The 18125-nt window shown below is 36.7% G+C and overlaps 4 protein-coding genes across 4 annotated transcripts; 3 read left to right on the top strand and 1 right to left on the bottom strand.

The window, feature by feature from the left end:
* Positions 1 to 781: 781 nt before the first annotated feature.
* On the top strand, positions 782 to 1522 carry LOC132166360 (uncharacterized). Its single transcript, XM_059577162.1, has one exon. It carries the CDS (start codon positions 835 to 837, stop codon positions 1285 to 1287), a length of 453 nt encoding a protein of 150 aa, XP_059433145.1. The 5' UTR covers positions 782 to 834; the 3' UTR covers positions 1288 to 1522.
* A 2186-nt stretch (positions 1523 to 3708) lies between these two features.
* On the bottom strand, positions 3709 to 9618 carry LOC132166463 (aldehyde dehydrogenase family 7 member A1). Its single transcript, XM_059577279.1, has 14 exons — positions 9394 to 9618; positions 8882 to 8968; positions 8642 to 8773; positions 7888 to 7960; positions 7587 to 7609; positions 7414 to 7477; positions 6590 to 6635; positions 5913 to 6093; positions 5188 to 5364; positions 4921 to 5094; positions 4675 to 4815; positions 4479 to 4576; positions 4104 to 4253; positions 3709 to 3998 (listed from the first exon to the last, which is right to left on the bottom strand). The coding sequence occupies exons 1-14, from the start codon at positions 9526 to 9528 to the stop codon at positions 3944 to 3946; spliced, it is 1536 nt and encodes a 511-aa protein (XP_059433262.1). The 5' UTR covers positions 9529 to 9618; the 3' UTR covers positions 3709 to 3943.
* A 2131-nt stretch (positions 9619 to 11749) lies between these two features.
* Positions 11750 to 14615, top strand: LOC132166462 (cation/calcium exchanger 4-like). Its single transcript, XM_059577278.1, has one exon. It carries the CDS (start codon positions 12349 to 12351, stop codon positions 14341 to 14343), a length of 1995 nt encoding a protein of 664 aa, XP_059433261.1. The 5' UTR covers positions 11750 to 12348; the 3' UTR covers positions 14344 to 14615.
* A 1908-nt stretch (positions 14616 to 16523) lies between these two features.
* Positions 16524 to 17173, top strand: LOC132166672 (copper transporter 5-like). Its single transcript, XM_059577526.1, has one exon. It carries the CDS (start codon positions 16632 to 16634, stop codon positions 17028 to 17030), a length of 399 nt encoding a protein of 132 aa, XP_059433509.1. The 5' UTR covers positions 16524 to 16631; the 3' UTR covers positions 17031 to 17173.
* Positions 17174 to 18125: the final 952 nt, after the last annotated feature.

The following is an 18125-nucleotide window of genomic DNA, read 5'->3' as shown; positions in this document are numbered from 1 at the left end:
AACAAAGCCCTAAAACGTGCCGAACATATATGCTAATTAATCATTTGACTGGGACTGCTAACTTAATTTTGGACCCATTAACATGTGAAGCAAGAACTTTGATGCCTCTTCGTCAACCTTCACCAAAAGCCCTGCAAATCACATCTTGAACAGCTTATATATTCTACGTAGTTCTCCTTTAACCAATACATGCTATAGATATAGTCAATTTCCTGTGGAGAAATTATCCATATTCACTACATTGGCCCTTATTAATGTGCTGAAATTGCTTTAGCTTTTTACACAATGATTTCTGTAACTTGCTTTAGCTATTTACACCTCCACAATGAATTTGCCAAACAAACCACTATCCTTGCTCATCAAGAATACTAGAACTTCAGCTATTATCACACTCTTGTGACTGCCAAAAAATTTCGAGGCAACAGATTTTCCAGTCCATACCGAGCTCCATTATCTCTTATATAAGGCCAGGAATGATTGGGGTTTTCATGTACCACACCTAAACAGAGACTTGTATAAAATTACCATGAATTAAATCCCTCCATCACATAACGGTCGATATTTTACGAAAATAAGTAACACAGTAAAAGTTGTTAGGTAAAAGTTTATATTTAGTGACTAATATGTTAAGTGTCACGTAAAAGTAATTATTGCAATGTGAAATTATGAATCACACAAACCCCATAGATAGTAACATTTTTATTAGCATAAAGAAAATATATGGTAATATTTGTTCTCTCCCCTGCCTCTCTCAGAACAATCACATATTACATATATATATATATAGCCTGAGAGAGAGAGAGAGAGAGAGAGTTCAATGTTCTGCCATGACCAATGGCTATCACAGGCTCCGAGACTCACTCAACCAACACCAAAGCCCCTCCTTCAATGGAAGTCTTGTCGGTAAAATGTGACTCCTGCGGGTTCACGGAAGAGTGTACCCCTGCATACATTCTTCGCGTCCGGGACAGGTACCAAGGGCGATGGATATGTGGGCTTTGCGTTGAAGCCGTGAAAGACGAGGTGCTGAGATCAGACAGGCTCATCTCCACCGAGGAAGCGCTCAATCGCCACATCACTTTCTACAAGAAGTTCAGATCCTCGCGTTCGCTGAAAGAGGCAGAGCATGAGCACCCTATCTCTGCCATGGGCAGACTTCTCAGGCGAAGCTTGGACTGCCCAAGACCGCTCCGGTCCAGTTCCAGCACTGATTTGCATGTGGTTCAAAGGGTTCCTAGTTCGGGTCTGGTTCGGTCCGGAAGTTGTGTCCCTTCTCTTTCCCGTTGATGGGTTATTGTAATTTCACAGTTATAAGGTAAATATGAAGCAGAGGAACTCTGTTTTTTTTTCTTTGTTCTTTTTTTTTTTTTTCTTTCTCTCTAGTGGCTTTGTCAAAGTGGTATGTTTTTAGAAAATGGATGCTGATTCTCATAAGATTTTCCTTTTTTATTGTCTTGACTTTTTCATTTTGTGTATATAATATATTTGACAGACCAGTGCTAAACCTATGAGTTTTGCTGTTCTTTTTCTCTTCCTTTTTCCTGTTCTCTCATACACTGTAGAAGATAGTGTAAGGAACACAATTGAATTGCCCTATTACCTTTTCAGATACAGTCTTTTAGGCTCTTCCATAAACAGGAGCTTCTAGTTTTTTGGCTATAAAATCCATGTGGGAGAAAATAGTGGGGTTCGCTTTTTGGTGGCCACTCAAAATACACCTCTGAGTTGATTTCTCATGTCTTGGCTGTATTTGTACAAGGAAAAAGTAAAAAAAGAATCTTACCGCATTCAATTTTTATGGGTTTTTGTGGTAATTCGCTGGTTCTGAGTCAATTTTCAGCGTGGCCAGTTGTGTGAAATGGTTTATATATGGAAGGTGCTCGCTCATACAAGGAAATTGTGCAGAATAAGGTAAATGCAAGCAAATGGTGACACAGAATGAAGTTGCAGAGAAAATTCCCCAAAACAGACGGCAGTGGGGCTACCACTTACCAGTGACTAGAGCAGTTCAAGCTCACATTAATTGTTTCAAGAAAAGGATTTTTGTCATAATATCTCATGCAATAAATTCTGGAACGCTCATTCAACTGCACATTCTTTAGCTAAATTTTAGCTAAAAAGGCAGTTTTTTTTTTTTTCTATTTTAACTATTAACTTTTAAAAAAACAAACAAAGTTCCGCTCTTTAAAACTTTCCCTACTTTCTTATCATAATTTTTTTAATAATATTATATTTATTTTTTTATTTCAAAAAATCAATAAATAAGTTTAGAAAATGCTACGGTTGTTAGCTAGATTTGGAGAGCAATTGCAGTAGACTCTTAAAAATTTGGCTAAAGAGTTACCTCAGCTATGGCCTAATGGAATGCTCTTAAGCTCTCCTAGACAGAAGCTTCTTTACATGTCTAGTCTTTTCTCTCTCTTTTTTTGTTTGATAGATGAGAATAAGAAATAGACAGAACAGAAAAACAAGGAAACCAAAGAGATAACAGTCATCAGGGGGGGAGGGGGGGATCCTTTCCACTATCTGGTAGAAGGTCCAATCAAGCAAAATAACAAAAGAGAATGCTTATAGCCTATAGGGTCCATTTGGCTAAGTTGTGAGCACAGTAGTTTAGACTTTATGTCTTTGACATGTTCTGGTTAAAATGTTCTTTGGCTAGTGTGAATTTGCAGATATATCAATGCTGACAAAGAAAAAGTGGGACATGTTTATTGATACCAAATCTATTCGGTTCGATTAGATCTAGGGTTTGTTGTTATGTTCTTATTGAGATTGGACACATTTGCATCGGCTTGGCCAATGCCAATTTATGTAGCAATGCAATTCCCCAAGAATTCTCTCACCCGCGGATTTCTCAAATCTTATTGGTTAGAATAATTTTCACATTTTGAAGGGACTTACCCGGAAAGTACACCTAGCTTCCATAAGCATGAGGAGTAGTAGGTCACTAGAAGATCAACGGCCCACAACGTAGTTGGATGTAAGAATCTAGGTGCACTCTCACCCAGGTAACGTTTAAAAGTCGATTCTCTAGGTGACATAACTTTTCATATACTAAAAACACTTTTAAAGATCTTTAATATAATTCCAAACCCGCCATAAGTGTTAGGTGTTTACCTAACCTATAGTAAGATCCTAATGGGTATCGCAGTCCACTACTAATAAAAACGAGCAATTTAAGCCAATGAGGGAGAGCTTTAAAAGGCATTGCCTACAGAGGAATCAAAAGGGTAATTAAAGGGTTTTCTTAGATATATTACTCCAGTGACCCCACGTTTTTACCATGAAGGGACAACACAAAAGACACATGTCAAGACAAGTTTCTTTCGTTGCTTCTCTCTTAAATCTGCGGTTGCTCCAAAGACATACCTCCTGGAAATCTACTACCCCATCGGCACAATTTTACCACATCCTACAATTTTTTAAACCAACTCTTCCCAAATCCCAAGGCAATTTTATTGCCTCAGGAATTCCAGAATGAGATTGTCCTTGTTGGGAAAAGTAGCAACAAACGTATACACCACAGATGCTTAATAAAAAAGTATGCCTTTTAACAAAAGGTAAAATTTTTTGCAGAAGCCTGTTTTTCTGTTCTGTTTTTTTTTTTTTTTCATCAGAAGCCTCTTAAGGTTGACTAGAGCTATCTTATCTGAGAGTGAACCAGGTGAGTAGCTATCGACCCATTTTCCAAATAGACCTCTGGAATTATTCTAAAACTGCTTTTATTTTTAGAACTAGAAATAAGACCAGTTCTTTATCAAACACCTAAAATCTCCTTTGTTTGTTCTTTTGTTTTTTTGGAACGCATTAAAAGTGGCAGGAGAGGCACGAGCTTGACAGCAGATTTTGTTGGATGTATCTGGAGCCTCCATGTGAAACGGAGATACCATGTCATGGCAGACAGCAATTGCAACTCACTGAGAACTGAGAAGCCTTCTAATTATCCAAAATTGATCCCCTGAGCCAACGGTAGTTCACTTCCATAATTGATTGTACTGCCAAGGACAAGAAAGAACAGTTAAGTCGTGAAAAATACAACAGATCGATCAAAAGTTTCAGACACAAATCAAAGCAAATCAATAAGTTCAGTAAAATATTACCATGTTGAGCGTCGCATGTATTGCTTCCAGGAGTCGCTTCCTGCTTCACGACCGCCACCAGTTGCCTTTTCTCCACCAAAAGCACCACCAATCTCAGCTCCATTGGTAGGTATGTTCACATTTACTATTCCACAATCACTGCCGTGTGGCCTACATAATACCCAAATGCATGAACGTATGATTACATACTACAAACAAGAGAGATAATCATAATATAGAACTATAACAGACTTTTACATTTCATAGAATTGTCTACTTTAACACTATTTAATGAGGTCATAGTAGCATTAAACTTTACGTCTCTAGTTTATGCTCAAGGGCATAACTATATAAATCTTTCAAACGCACTCCAAAGATCAAGTTCTGAGCACTCACCCAATCCATTTAAATATAACTTCAGGCTTGCGAGTGAATATTGAACTACTCAATCCTTGTGGTACAGAATTGTTCATTTCAATGGCTTCTTCTAGAGTCTGTGCAAGTTTTCCAATGCAAAATTGTAAGTTTGATCCAAGAAGAAATTCAAACAAAACCATTTATGCAAATGGATGCAATATCATGAATAAACTACCTTAAATTTCATAACATATAGAACTGGACCAAACAATTCTTCTTTCACTACAGAGGCACCTGGAGAGATCTCGACAATCGTTGGCTGTACAAAATTTCCATCTGACTCTATTACTGAACCACCTACCAGGATTTTTCCTCCCTGATTAAACAAATATCAAGTAGTTATGCAAACAATAAACACTAGAGTACATTCGATACTGCCAAAGAATTGGAGATACTAACAATAGTAGATTACAAGCAAAACAAGACATGCCTGAGATTTTATGCTTGAAATCCCTTTCTCAAAGTTGTCCCTGGAGGCCTGAGTATGTAATGGTCCAACGAGAGTTCCTTTCTCCAAAGGGTCCCCAATTTTGACTTGCTTGTAAACTACGATTAGTTGATCCAATACCTTTTGATATATGCTTTCATGCAGAAACTACACCAAGTAAACAAAGATATTGCTGTAAGACTTAACTTCTATGACCATGCTGGAACTATGTCATCAAAATCATAAATAGAAATATATTACCAGTCTACGGCACGTTGTGCAGCGCTGACCAGCTGTACCAACAGCTGCAAACAAAATAGAACGCACAGCCAGCCCGATATCGGCATCATCCATGACAATTATGGCATTGTTCCCACTTAATTCAAGCAAGCATTTCGCAAATCTTTCACTTACCGTTTGTTGGACCATCAAACCTACCTATACTTGGGAATGCAAGACAAACACTTCCGTAATGAAGATGAGGATGAGGGTAAACATTCTAACCTAAAAATTCATTTAAATGGATTACACAAAGCTCTTAAACAGATGGCAGACATAGTTTTCCCTTTCTTCCTGTGGGAGTTGAGAGACGGGGGAGGGCAGATGACTACATGGTCATTAAACTCGTATTTAATTGAAACTCATCAAAGATATGACTGCATATGCATAAAAAACATGTGTGCGTTTTTAGTAGACATCGGACTTTGCAAGGAATAGCTCTTTTACACCAAAAGTAATTTTTTTTATAAAAAAAAAAAAAAAAAAAGAAAGAGAGAGAAGGCATTAGTAAATCATAAAGACATAAAGGTACGGCCCACTGAATATGTTTCCTGGTTCAAAATTTTTATATGCAAATTCATGTCAGCCTCATCTCACACAAAAATTCATGTTTTCACACTTCAAGAATGGAAGAACTTTGTATTTATATTTTTATATTTAATAAAAGCATGCATGATGCTAATGGCACATGCATATCACCAATCTACCTTTGAACTTCCAGTGAATGAGACCAGCGCTATGCGTGCATCTTTTGCTATTGCTTGACCAATTTCAGCACCTCCACAGAACGAGGTAAATATTGCACCAGGCAAGTTGTTCTTCTCAAAAACTTCTGCCACAAGCTTTGTTACAGCAATAGTTATCAATGGAGTTGTTGGAGCACCCTTCCTAAAGTGCATCACATGCCAAGTAGTTAGATTTGTAATCTATGCAAGTGAATATAGTAGAACATACTGTTGCACTCAATGGAAAGGATCTGATGATATTGGAAAGTGAACCTTTGAAAATAAGGTTACAACTACAGGGATGCTAGATATGTTGAGCAGAATTAAATGGCCATGGGCCCATGGCAATAAATAACTAGGATGGCTTAGGCTGAAGGGAGGAGGGGGGACTCCGAAGTTTATGGTGTCTTCAAGAACGAAGAAGAAAGAGAAAAACTCGACAATGGCAAATACTGGATATCATGTTAGAGTTACGATGCAGTGATCAGTAACTTGCAAAAGGTGAAATAGAATAAACTGAGATAAGTGCTATAAACATTTATCATATCAATTAAATTTCAAAAGGAAATGTCTAGGTATTAAAACAAAACATGTTTAAAAGAATAAGCGAACAGAATGTAAGAAAAGCCATGAAGTCAGGAGATGGACATGTAACTTACCACACAACACAGTTACCGCAGACTAAAGCAATGCAGGCATTCCATCCTAAAGCATCAGAGAAAGAAATCAATGTTTGAAAAGGCTGGAAGCAAACAAGTTTCATAACATAGGCACTTGAATACTAAATGTAGGACTGCAAAATGTCACATCCGAACAGTACATGAAGTTTTGCAATCACAGACAGTAAATTTCTAATCAATAAAAGATTTTTCCATCCACCCATCTAGACGTTGATCTAGTATTATATAGAGAGAACCTGAAATAGAATAACATGGAGTATTACCAGTTTGAATCGATTCAGTGTACTATGCAAACAAGCAAAAGAAGCAAACCAAACTCACACAAGAATAGCAAAATATGCAAGTTGTAAGATCTAGACAAAAATATAGTTTTGTTTGAGTGAAAGAGGTCAAGACAAACCTACCTAAGGAATAGCTAGATATGCAAACTTGTAAAATCAAGGGAAGGCTGCATTTTTGCATGAGTAACATAGGTCCAAATTATTTTTATTCATCAGAAATATAGCATATTATACTTAAAAGAATCTTATGAATGTAAACTTGTGGTAAAGTGCTCTTCATTAATATCTAACAAAGACAATTAGATCTAGCCAAGTGTGTTCACTCATGCTAAACTTCATGGTAGCATACACCTCTGAGGCATTGCACTAAATATCCACAAACAAAACCGATGATAATACTGGACCCTTAAATATGTTTCAGACAATTTAAATGCAATAGATCTAAATGATCCTTATCAGTTCATGAATCGACAAAATAAAGAGAACTTTCTCAGTGACCATGAGACAGAAAAAAGAACAAACCAAGAACAGCGCATGGAAAGTTGAAAGCAGTAATAACACCGACTATTCCCAGCGGATTCCACACCTGCACTTAGAGCATGCACACCACAATCGATGATAACATAGTCAAAGTAACATAATATTCAAAGTTAATAAAATTTAATCACAGTCCAATGTCTGATTCAGTACTGCACCTCAAGCATCATATGATCTGGTCCTGAAAAGAAGAAAGGCAGATATAAGTTAGCATCTTTGCAAGAAATTAGCTCAAGAGAGACAATGATACCAAAATAGAAACCAATCTTTAACTGCAGACTCTATTAAAGCAAACAGTAAAAACCAGAAACAAGTTAATTAACATTTTAAGCTCAGCAATTAAAAGTTTTCATATTAAGTTACAGCAAAGCTTCTGATAATTGATGGAGTTATTCAAATTATCAATCAGAGGACTATTAAAAAATAAGAGTTCACATTTATTGGAATGAAGGAGCATACGTTCTGAAGGTATGACAGATCCATTCAGCTGTCGGCTTAACCCAACAGCATAATCACACATATCAATAATTTCCTGCAAGGATAGAACTTTGGAGTTACTCAAAAAAGTTAACAATCACTAACATTTACTTCAAAGCTCAACTCGTGGAATGCCATATGACCAAGGCATGCCCAACAATAAGCAAATAAAAAATAAATAAATAAACGAAGAAAGGAACTCAAAATAATAGAAATACATAAATAGAAATGAAGAAGAATACAGATTCCAGATGTTTGGAATTGTGATTGAATTGATCCTAGTTACTCTTGATGGTGCATCTATCCATCCTAACCAATATATATAAGTCAGGTTGGAAAATTACAAACTGATTAGACATATACAGCATCTGATATTGGTCCACCTGGAAAGATCAATATTAAGAAAACCCTGTGCAACAACTAGCGGGTAAATATGTACTTCAGTAAACCACCTCATTGGAGGTTGCTGGGCATAGAACAACCAAAAAGAAGTGTAAGACATCATAATTTACAACTCCAGATTTATCAATTTAGTTGATAATATTATTTAGTCCTAACTCCTAAAAGCAGCTGAGGCCATCACCAAAAGGCCTGCTTAAGAGTGACATTTAAGGAAGATGCCTCAGGGCACAGCCCCAACCTTTGCTTCCTGCCCCTATAAAAATGGATTTTCTTGTTGCCCAACGAAATATTAAAGAGCGAATATATTTAGCCAATGAATAGTATAGTATCATACTTGAACTTCGCCAATTCCTTCAGGAAGAATCTTTCCCATCTCAAGCGACACAAGCCTACCCAGAAGCTCCAATTTGGCTCTTAGTGCGTCTCCTATCTGCCTTACTATTTCACCTCTCTTTGGTGCAGGAATCTGCAAAAATAATATATTAACTGTCAAATAAACTTCGGGCATCCTCACTGAATGCTGAAATTTGACGTGCTTCTATGATGTCGATAGCAAAGAACATGATCAACTGACACTCATCCATTTCTTGGCCGCTTCATTGCAAGCACGCATTCCCTCCTCATAATCTTGAATAGATGCCTCCGTGACTTTAGCAATTGTCTAGATCCAAAATGCACGAGAATCATAACGTAGTACAGAAAAAACTAATAACCCACAAATAATAAGCGAAAAAACTTTCTCATAGGATTATCAACTAATATTGAACCTTCCAAGAAAGAAAAAAAAAAAAAAAAGACATTGAGGTTGCGGATTTGATAATTAAGCTCAAATCCAATTGTTTTCTATTCAGTAATACAAATATCATAATTTCGTTCTCTCACTTAAAACTGTGAAAACTGAAAACAAAAACTTCAGATTAGACCAAAATTCCACTCAACCAGAATCCTATCCCCCATATAGTTTCACAATCAGAAACTATAACTTTCTACAATAACGCAAAACGAATACTTTCTCTAAAGATCTGACGCTCAGCTTCTACAATCAAACAATGAAAAAAAAAATTGAGTAAGCCAAAACTAAAAAACCTGATTGTTTGAAGGATTCACAGAGGAGACAACCGACCCAGTTGCTTTCCATGCACCACTTACGTACCCACCAAGATTCTCGGGTCCCAGACCGATCTCAGCCAGAAATTCATACTCTTTCTTTGCGAACCCCATCTCTGCAAGTATCAAAGCTCCAATTTTTCAGATTGGCAAAAACGAATTGCCTTGGCTGGCAACTGCCAAATAATTGCAACGTAAACGGATCAGTACCGTTTGTTCACTGCATACGTGTGGTAGTGGGTGCTTTTTAAGACGAAAGGAGTTGTCAAGTTACTAGAATACCTATCTCGTTTGAACGTGTTTTCCGATAATTGGAGTTGGTCAAATGATCCTGTGGTGTCGCCTTGTCAGATATTCTCTGATCCGCTGAGGTAGGAGAGACGTGTCAGTCTCTCCGCTTGCAAAAGTCAAGGGATTTGGCTTGCCTCCATCGTTTGATTGATGATGTTCAAATAGAGTTTTGATTTTTTTTTTTTGTTTTTTTTGTTTTATATGTCTAGACAAGGTAATGCGGAGAGGAGATTCGAACTAGTGATATCCGCTTTATTATGTGTGGTCTATAATCAATTGAGTTACTCTTAGAGACAACTTTTTAAGTATTAAACGCACTTTTAAACATTTCAAACGCACACTCAAATATGTCATAAACAATACTTATGTTTCTTATTCGCTGATCCATTTCTCATTTATTTTATTTTAAAAAAATCAACAATTAAATTTGTATGAGTCACATTGGTAATGGTGTAAATCCCACCGGTTTAATGATTAATTTTTTAAAAAATATATGAATGAAGATATACGGAAAAATGAAAAGAATAAACAAAATGGCATTTCTCTTTGATAATTGAAGATCAGTTTCAAATAAATGGTGAGAGATTGTGAGATGAAACTCAGCTTTATCAGTTATTTAATTTTTTTTCCCAATTTTACAATCCTCACCGTTAATTTTTGTTAATAATTGGATGCAAGCCAAATCCCACTTATCCTAACATGAGATAATAAAATTTCATTATAAATGTTATTATCAAGAAAAGAAGAAAAACAGAAAGAAAGAAAAGTCAAGAGTAGATTATCATTGCCACGTCAGAAGAAGAAGATAATAGTAAAATAAAAATATAATTTTTAGTGCTACTTAAATAGTGTTGGGCCCATGGCCTCTCCATAATAGTTAAGTTCTACCGTTTGAGGCCCAAAAAAGATAAAACCCCGAGCATAGTAGTGGGCTTGGTGTGGAGGTTCTGGGCTCAAGGATACTTTGTATCAATTGTACTCTTCTTCCAATCTACTCACAGTTTTCACAAAAGCATATTTTTATCCTTTTTTTTTTTTTTCTTTTATATATATATATATATATTAACATCAGCTTTTATATTCGCAAAACCTTTGCAATAAAAACCTTACTTGCATCCAAACAAATGACCTTTTTTTTTTTTTTTGGCAATAATTTCGTAACTCTAACAAATTTTCTACTTGATCTCCTTAGCAACGTAGAACTTTGGTGGCGGAAGGTTTAAAATGCATATATGGTTTTCTATAAACGCTAGAAGAAACGAACAATAGAAAGCATAGGTATATGAAATGTCTCTCTTGGCTCACAAAATTATGGCCTCTAGGTCTACGAGAAATTGTGCACTATGGTGTTTATATAGATTAAGGGAAAATACTTAGTGTTTTAAGGCAATTAAAACACTAGAAAATGGTGTTTTCAAAAGCAGCTTTTAGAACTGTTCGGAAGTTGCTAGGGTTTCACAGATTTCTTCTAGTGGCTTTCAAACGAGTACTAACCGATCTTCTTTGCCTTTTTTCAATCTTCACCTCATTCAAACGCTTTTCCAACCAAGCTTATGGAGAGTAATATTGAATCTTTAATGAAACCTACTCGTTCGGTTGAACATCGACCAACCTTCCAACCAAGCCTTTTGAGTAGACTTGATTTTAAACGCTAAACAACCTTTCTTGATCGAGTATTTGAAAGAGTCTTTCAACTTAATAGTTTTGGAACTCTCTTTAGTCGAACCCACAACGAATGAGGTAGAAAAACAAGTGATTCAAAGGTTCTTCTCAAATCACTAGTTCAATTGAGCTAATTTTAAAAAAATAATTATAGAAGTTCATATTGTGTCGCTCAAAAAATAACGTGATTTTTAAAATTATTATTTAATTAAAATTGAATAATAATTAATTACAAACACAATAATAATTTAAAAAGCCACGTAATTTTTATAAGAATATAAAAATAATACAAAAATAACTTATAGCATTACTCAATTTTGGAACTCTTTTCATTTCTTAAGCATCTCCATTCTTTTTTATTGCTAAACGAATTTTCTTTTGTGTACACATGTAATACAATCCTTTTTGCAAACCCCAAGTCTTCACCAAACTACTTTGAACGTTGGGTGATACCTTTCCGACCGGAAACAACCTGAAGGGAGCACAAGAAATGATCAGAACCCCGACGAAGAAAGAAAGAGACACATCAGATAGCCCCCTCTGCCTTTGTGCTCTCCCGCGCCCACAAGCCTCGGATAGATATCATCGTCGTACGTCTGAGGAAACTGCCTCGAAGCTGCTCGTCTTTTGTTCTTTACCCCCTCCTCCTCGCCTACCTCTCGCGCTCTCAGGTAACACCAAGCATGCCTTGTTCTTTTGAGAGAAAGACAAAACCTTTGCAAAATTGGCTCCAATAATATCTCACCCCCATAATACATCTAATTCCGTTTCGAACCCCCAACGGAATTGTACTCTAAATTGCGCCGTATGTAGCAGCGTACGTAATTCCAGGTCTTTGCATGTTAATTGTTAATCTGTCCGATCAATTCCGACTAGGGTTTCATTTGAAACCCTAAACCCATTTTTCCCTTGGTTGCAAAGTGCTTGGATTTTGGTGATTAATTGATTCCACAAATTTAGAGTTTGAGGAGGAGGAGTAACATGATAGAACAACCGAAAGGGGTTTTGGGAGAGAAAAATTCCCGGTTTCGTGGCCTTTTCAATGGAATTTGTGCTCTGGTGTTGTTTTTCTTATTCTACAATCAGGATGGTTTTCGGAGAAATCCGTTTCTTGGGAAGTCGCCTTCAGCTCTAGCTCCTCAGTGGGGTCCGAAAGTTGGTGGTTTTGATGATCGCGGTGATCGGATTGAGGTTATTCGTCGGGTAATTGCTCAAGTTAATGTTAGTTCGTCGAATTATAGTAGCATTCATGTCGTTAATGGGTCTGATACAAATAATTTGACGGTCAAAGATCCGAAATTATGCCGTGGATTGTCCGAACACAAGGGCTACCGGAGCCAATGCGAGTTTTTGATTGCCCACCCGGAGTGTACGTCAGGTGGGTTTTTCAATTACATCGTGTTCTTTTATTGTGATTGTAAGAATGTTAGTGTTTTGGGGTATTTAATTTTGGGGATATGGTTGGCTGCTTTGTTCTATGTATTGGGTAATACTGCTGCGGACTACTTTTGTTGTTCTTTGGAGAAGCTTTCAAGTCTCTTGAAGTTGCCAGCCACTGTTGCTGGAGTTTCCTTGCTTCCTTTGGGGAATGGAGCTCCTGATGTGTTTGCAAGCATTGCTGCTTTTGTGGGTAAGGATGCGGGCGAAGTGGGTCTGAATAGTGTGCTGGGAGGAGCTGTCTTTGTCACTTGTATTGTTGTGGGGACTATATCTCTTTGCGTGGCAGAGAGTAGGGTTCAGATTGATAGGAAATGCTTTATCAGAGATGTATGTTTCTTCCTCTTCAGTGTCATGTCACTTGCCATCATATTGGCTGTTGGTAAGGTGACTGTTGCGGGTGCAATAGCCTTCGTTTCAATTTATTTGGTTTATGCATTTGCGGTTGCTGCAAATGAAATTCTGAGAAAACATGCTCGAAGGTTGAAGTTGGACGCTGTAACACCATTGCTTCCTGTTAGAGGAAGTATCTTTTCTCAGGGTAGTGAGGAGGATGATTCTATATATTCCACACTACTTGAGTCTGACACCAGCAGTGATGTGCCACACCTCCAAAGTAAGTTGCCTCAGTGGATGTGGGCATCAAATGTGCAAATCTATTCGAACCAGGGTGTGAAGGCTAGTTCAGAGAGTCCAAGGTCTTTGTGGGGTTGGAATGAAGAGGAGACATTGAACAGACAGTCTTCTTGCTCATGTTTTAAATTATTATCACTGCTGGAGATGCCATTGACTCTCCCAAGACGGCTTACAATACCAGTAGTTGAGGAGGAGCGGTGGTCGAAAGGGTATGCTATTGCAAGTGCTTCATTTGCTCCCATTCTTCTGGCATTTTTGTGGAACATTCAGGATGATGTGAGTTCTTTGAGTGGACAAATTGCATATTTTATTGGTATTGTTTTTGGTGGTATACTTGGTGTTCTTGCATATCTATACACAAGACCTGATCAGCCACCTCGCAAATTTGTATTGCCATGGGTTTTGGGGGGATTTTTTATGAGTATTATCTGGTTCTACATTGTTGCAAATGAGCTTGTTGCTTTGCTGGTGGCATTAGGCGTAATTTTGGGAATTAACCCATCAATCCTTGGAGTAACTGTATTGGCATGGGGAAATTCAATGGGTGATTTGATGTCGAATGTTCAACTGGCGATGAATGGTGGAGATGGAGTGCAGATTGCCATGTCAGGATGCTTTGCAGGACCTATGTTCAACACGCTTGCTGGTTTGGGGATCTCAATGCTGCTTGGAGCCTGGTCTAAGAGGCCTGAATCATACAGAGTTCCCAGAGACAGTAGCCTGTTTCTTACTATGGGATTTCTAATGATGGGACTTGCTTGGTCACTTGTTGTGTTACCAAGGAATGATATGCGCCCTAACAAGGTGTTAGGAGTTGGCCTCATAGCAATCTATCTGATATTTCTCTCCTTTAGGTTGAGCACATCTATGGGTGTTGTGTCAGTAGAGCTGTTTGGCATTTGACAACTTGTGTATTTGTCACTAGCTTAGTGATATGATGATTTCTGAATATGAGAACACATTTCATTTTGATGGTGGTCAGTTCACACTCTTGCTTTATCTTGACAAGTTGGAATGACAGCATGAAACTCTTACATATCTTGTGTAGCATCAAGTTGGAATGACAGCGTCAATGCTGTAAGTTGTCTGACAGCAATATTTATTCATAATGAAATGAAGTAAATATCATCAATGATAAAAAAAATGTCATGTTAATCTGGAAGAGAATTATCCAATACTCTCTCAACTCTTGTACCTTTTACATTGTTTGATTTTTGGTTATACATATTTTTTTGTCATATTTTGCATCTTTATCTGGTGTTGGACATTGTGCTTTGCTTAGTGGTGTAGTTTAGTTAAATGTGATCGTTGCACTGCAAAATAGATGGTTTACATTTTTTATGTTTCTTTTACCTCGTAGCGTCAAACTCAAATATTTACAATAATCAATGCATCCTTTTGTACAAAGATTTTGGGGGAAACTATTTTGGGGGAAACTACATTGACCTCCCTCGAACTACCTAGCAATTTGCAATGTTCTTCTAAACTTCTAAACTTTTAATTTGTGCAATGTCCCCCACTATTGGGGTTGCAATGTCCCCTATTGCACAAAAAATGACAATTACTTATGATAAAAAATTTAGAAAAAAGGTAAAAAAGACACCCAAAAAAAAAAAAAAAAAAAACCCAAAAAATTAATAATCAGAAAATAGAAAAAGACAAACTTAGAAGAAAAAAATTTATTAATATATTCAATACTCTTAACATGACGCTCCCGCGACTCAAATCCATGACCTTGGCTGTGATACTATTTGTTGGATTGGACCTTTACCATCTTATTTGAAAACCAATTAGCTTCCGGTGAGGAAAGTCAAAGCCTGGTATGGTATTCGAAATCACATACCATAATGCATATTTTAAAAGCCGTCTACGTGAGCAAAGCGACATTGTTGCATCTAAACAATTGCAAATTGTTTGGTAGTTAGAGGTGGTAAATGTACTTTTCATAAGAAGTTTTAATTCCAACATTTTCACATAGCATTTATTTTTTTTAGGCTTTAGCTTCTTGCTCAGACACTTTTGGCTTGATTGTCAATGTATACTATGTTTTGTGGAGTATTTGAGCTAATGGTTTTAATTTTTTGTATGATATCTCATGCTATGCATAATCTGTTCAGCCAAATTGGCTCATACTTGATGGTTTTGACATCTCTCAGTTGCGACACCTGCAAAATCTGACAAGAATTTAGAATGTCCATGTTAAATGTTGTATGTCTTTGTTTTAGACTAGATCTAGTGGTCTCCATTCATTTTATACCGAGATAGGATATTACTCATCAGTGAGCTTCATTAATATGTTCTTGGTCTCACAAGTAGTAACTAACCAATCTTATATGGACTTAATTTGATTGTGGTTAGAAGTTACATTTTTGTTTTTTTTTTTTAAGAGAATATTAGTGTATTATACATTCATTACATATAGAATTACTTAGGATGTTCTTGTTGGCCATCATTCCCTTCTCTTCCTTCTTGTGCTTGTGCAATGGTAAGTTCATCTAATTCCTTGATTGGTAGTGGAGACATGATATACTTGGGATGATTACATAGATAAGACATCTGGGATGATGATGCGCATAAATTTCAAAGGTAATGTTTAGAATTTGAATATGAACTCACTCTATAAACCCTTAAAGACCTGGCGCAGTTTGTTTTCTCTCATAGGTAAAGGAACAGAATGCAAACAAACACTCAAAGCATCTTCATACTCGGGTTCTGAAGCTGGATTATATTTTGGTATCTTTATGTGATTTCATAGAAGTTGTTTCATCTTGCTTGATGCCTATGTGGAAAGCTTGATCCCTGCTAAAACTACTCAATTGCACTTTGCTTGCTTTTACTTTCAATTTAACTGCTCTAGTTCTTTGAACCCTTTTGGTTTTTTCTTTCTTTTTCGGTTTTGGGATAGACACCCCACGTTCTTTACAAAAGGAAAATCGATCCTCAATATTCTTTATACAATCTTAGTTGTCCGTACAAAAGAATATTGTATATTGTATATTGGAAATGTTGTAATTCTCCAAAGTGCATTATTCAAGGAAGTATGATCCGTAGCATCACGTGGACACGAAGCTTCTTCTTTTATCTTTTCTGCCCAAGCCAAACCGTCCAATGTGTATGTGTGTGTATATAGCTCTGCCTCTGTGTAGCGTGTGTAGCTCAATCTCTGTGTGGTGAATAGAAAAATACAGAAGATGATGCACATGACCATATACTGGGGGAAGAAGGTGATCCTCTTTGTAGACTGGTGGAGGACCAAGACATGGACGAGTTACCTTCTCACGTTACTCGCCTGCTTCCTCTTCTCTGCCTTCTACCAGTACATGGAGGGCCATCGGCTCCGCTTCAAGTCCTCCACCTCCAAGACCTCCTCCACGATGCCGTCCATCACTGCTCCGCTTCTCTCCAAAATTGGCCGCACCCGCCCAGTAATTAGCCCTGCCCGCCTCGCCGCCTCCCTGTTGTTCGGGGCAAACACGGTGATAGGGTATCTTCTTATGTTGGCCATCATGTCATGTAACGGAGGGGTCTTTCTAGCCATTGTGTTGGGGCTATCTTTTGGGCATTATTTGTTTAGGAGTGGAGATGAGTGAGGTGACCATGATCGAGACCCTATCCCATCGTGCTTTAGATTTTTTAGTTGTTTTTAAGAGTTTAAATTTAGGCCTAATAATGTTATATTAATCATTACTTGTTATCTTTATTACTCTATATGGGAACTCATAACACGTTAGACTCCTACATAATACATTATTAATTTGTAAAATCATGCATTCGTGAATCCCATTTTGTATTTTTGAAGTTTTTTTTTTTTTTGGACGATGTAAAATTCCATTTGATTGAAGTCCTTATTTACCAAAAAAAAATAACCAACAAAAAAAAAAAAAAAAAAAAAATTGGAGAAGTTCCACAAGGGCCACAACTCTTTATACAGCTTGTGATAGCTAATTTTTCAACTGGGGTCTAAAAGTGGACTATCCAATTGAAGTTCTTTGGATAGTGCCCTTAGTGGCATTATCTAATTTAGTTATTAAAAAAACAATATTCACTATTTTTGGGCTAATTTGGGGAAGAAGGGAACAAGATAATTTGGCGTTATCTTGGTTTTAAAGATTCTAGAAAGAATATATTTTTGGGCCTTATTAGCTAAAATAGAAGGAATTTGATGTTTTAGACAATCTATTGGAAATTTTGGGTCTTATTTAGCATTCACCTCCCCCAGTTCTTCAAAATTTGTAAAACAACCATTCTTTTTCTATTTTGAAGAATCACTTTTAAAAAAGCCTCCACTTTCCTTTCTTTTTTCTTTTTTTATTTTTTATTTTTATTTTTATTAAGCTTAAAGAGAGAAAAATGAAAACAATAAAAGATTAAAGATCTACAGTGACATTTTGAAGGATCGCTGAAGCATTTTCTTTAAAATGAAAGATGCGAAAAAACCGAATGTAGGGTAATTTTAAGGTATGATTTTTCAAAATTTGAAGAAAAATACTATTTGAAGGACTAGATGTGGATGCTTAACATTTTGAAATGAAGAACCAAAAAGAAAATAAAGAAAAAGCAAAAGGTGGGATATTTCGAAGGAAAATGTTTGGAGTACTACAATTTTTACTATAATAATTTACAAATTAACGTGGCAATCTACATGAGTAAAAAAATTAAACAACAAAATTTTACAAATATATTTA

The sequence above is a fragment of the Corylus avellana genome, chromosome ca11, assembly GCF_901000735.1.
Source record: "Corylus avellana chromosome ca11, CavTom2PMs-1.0".
NCBI lineage: Eukaryota > Viridiplantae > Streptophyta > Magnoliopsida > Fagales > Betulaceae > Corylus > Corylus avellana.
This window is presented reverse-complemented; position numbering and strand designations above follow the sequence as displayed.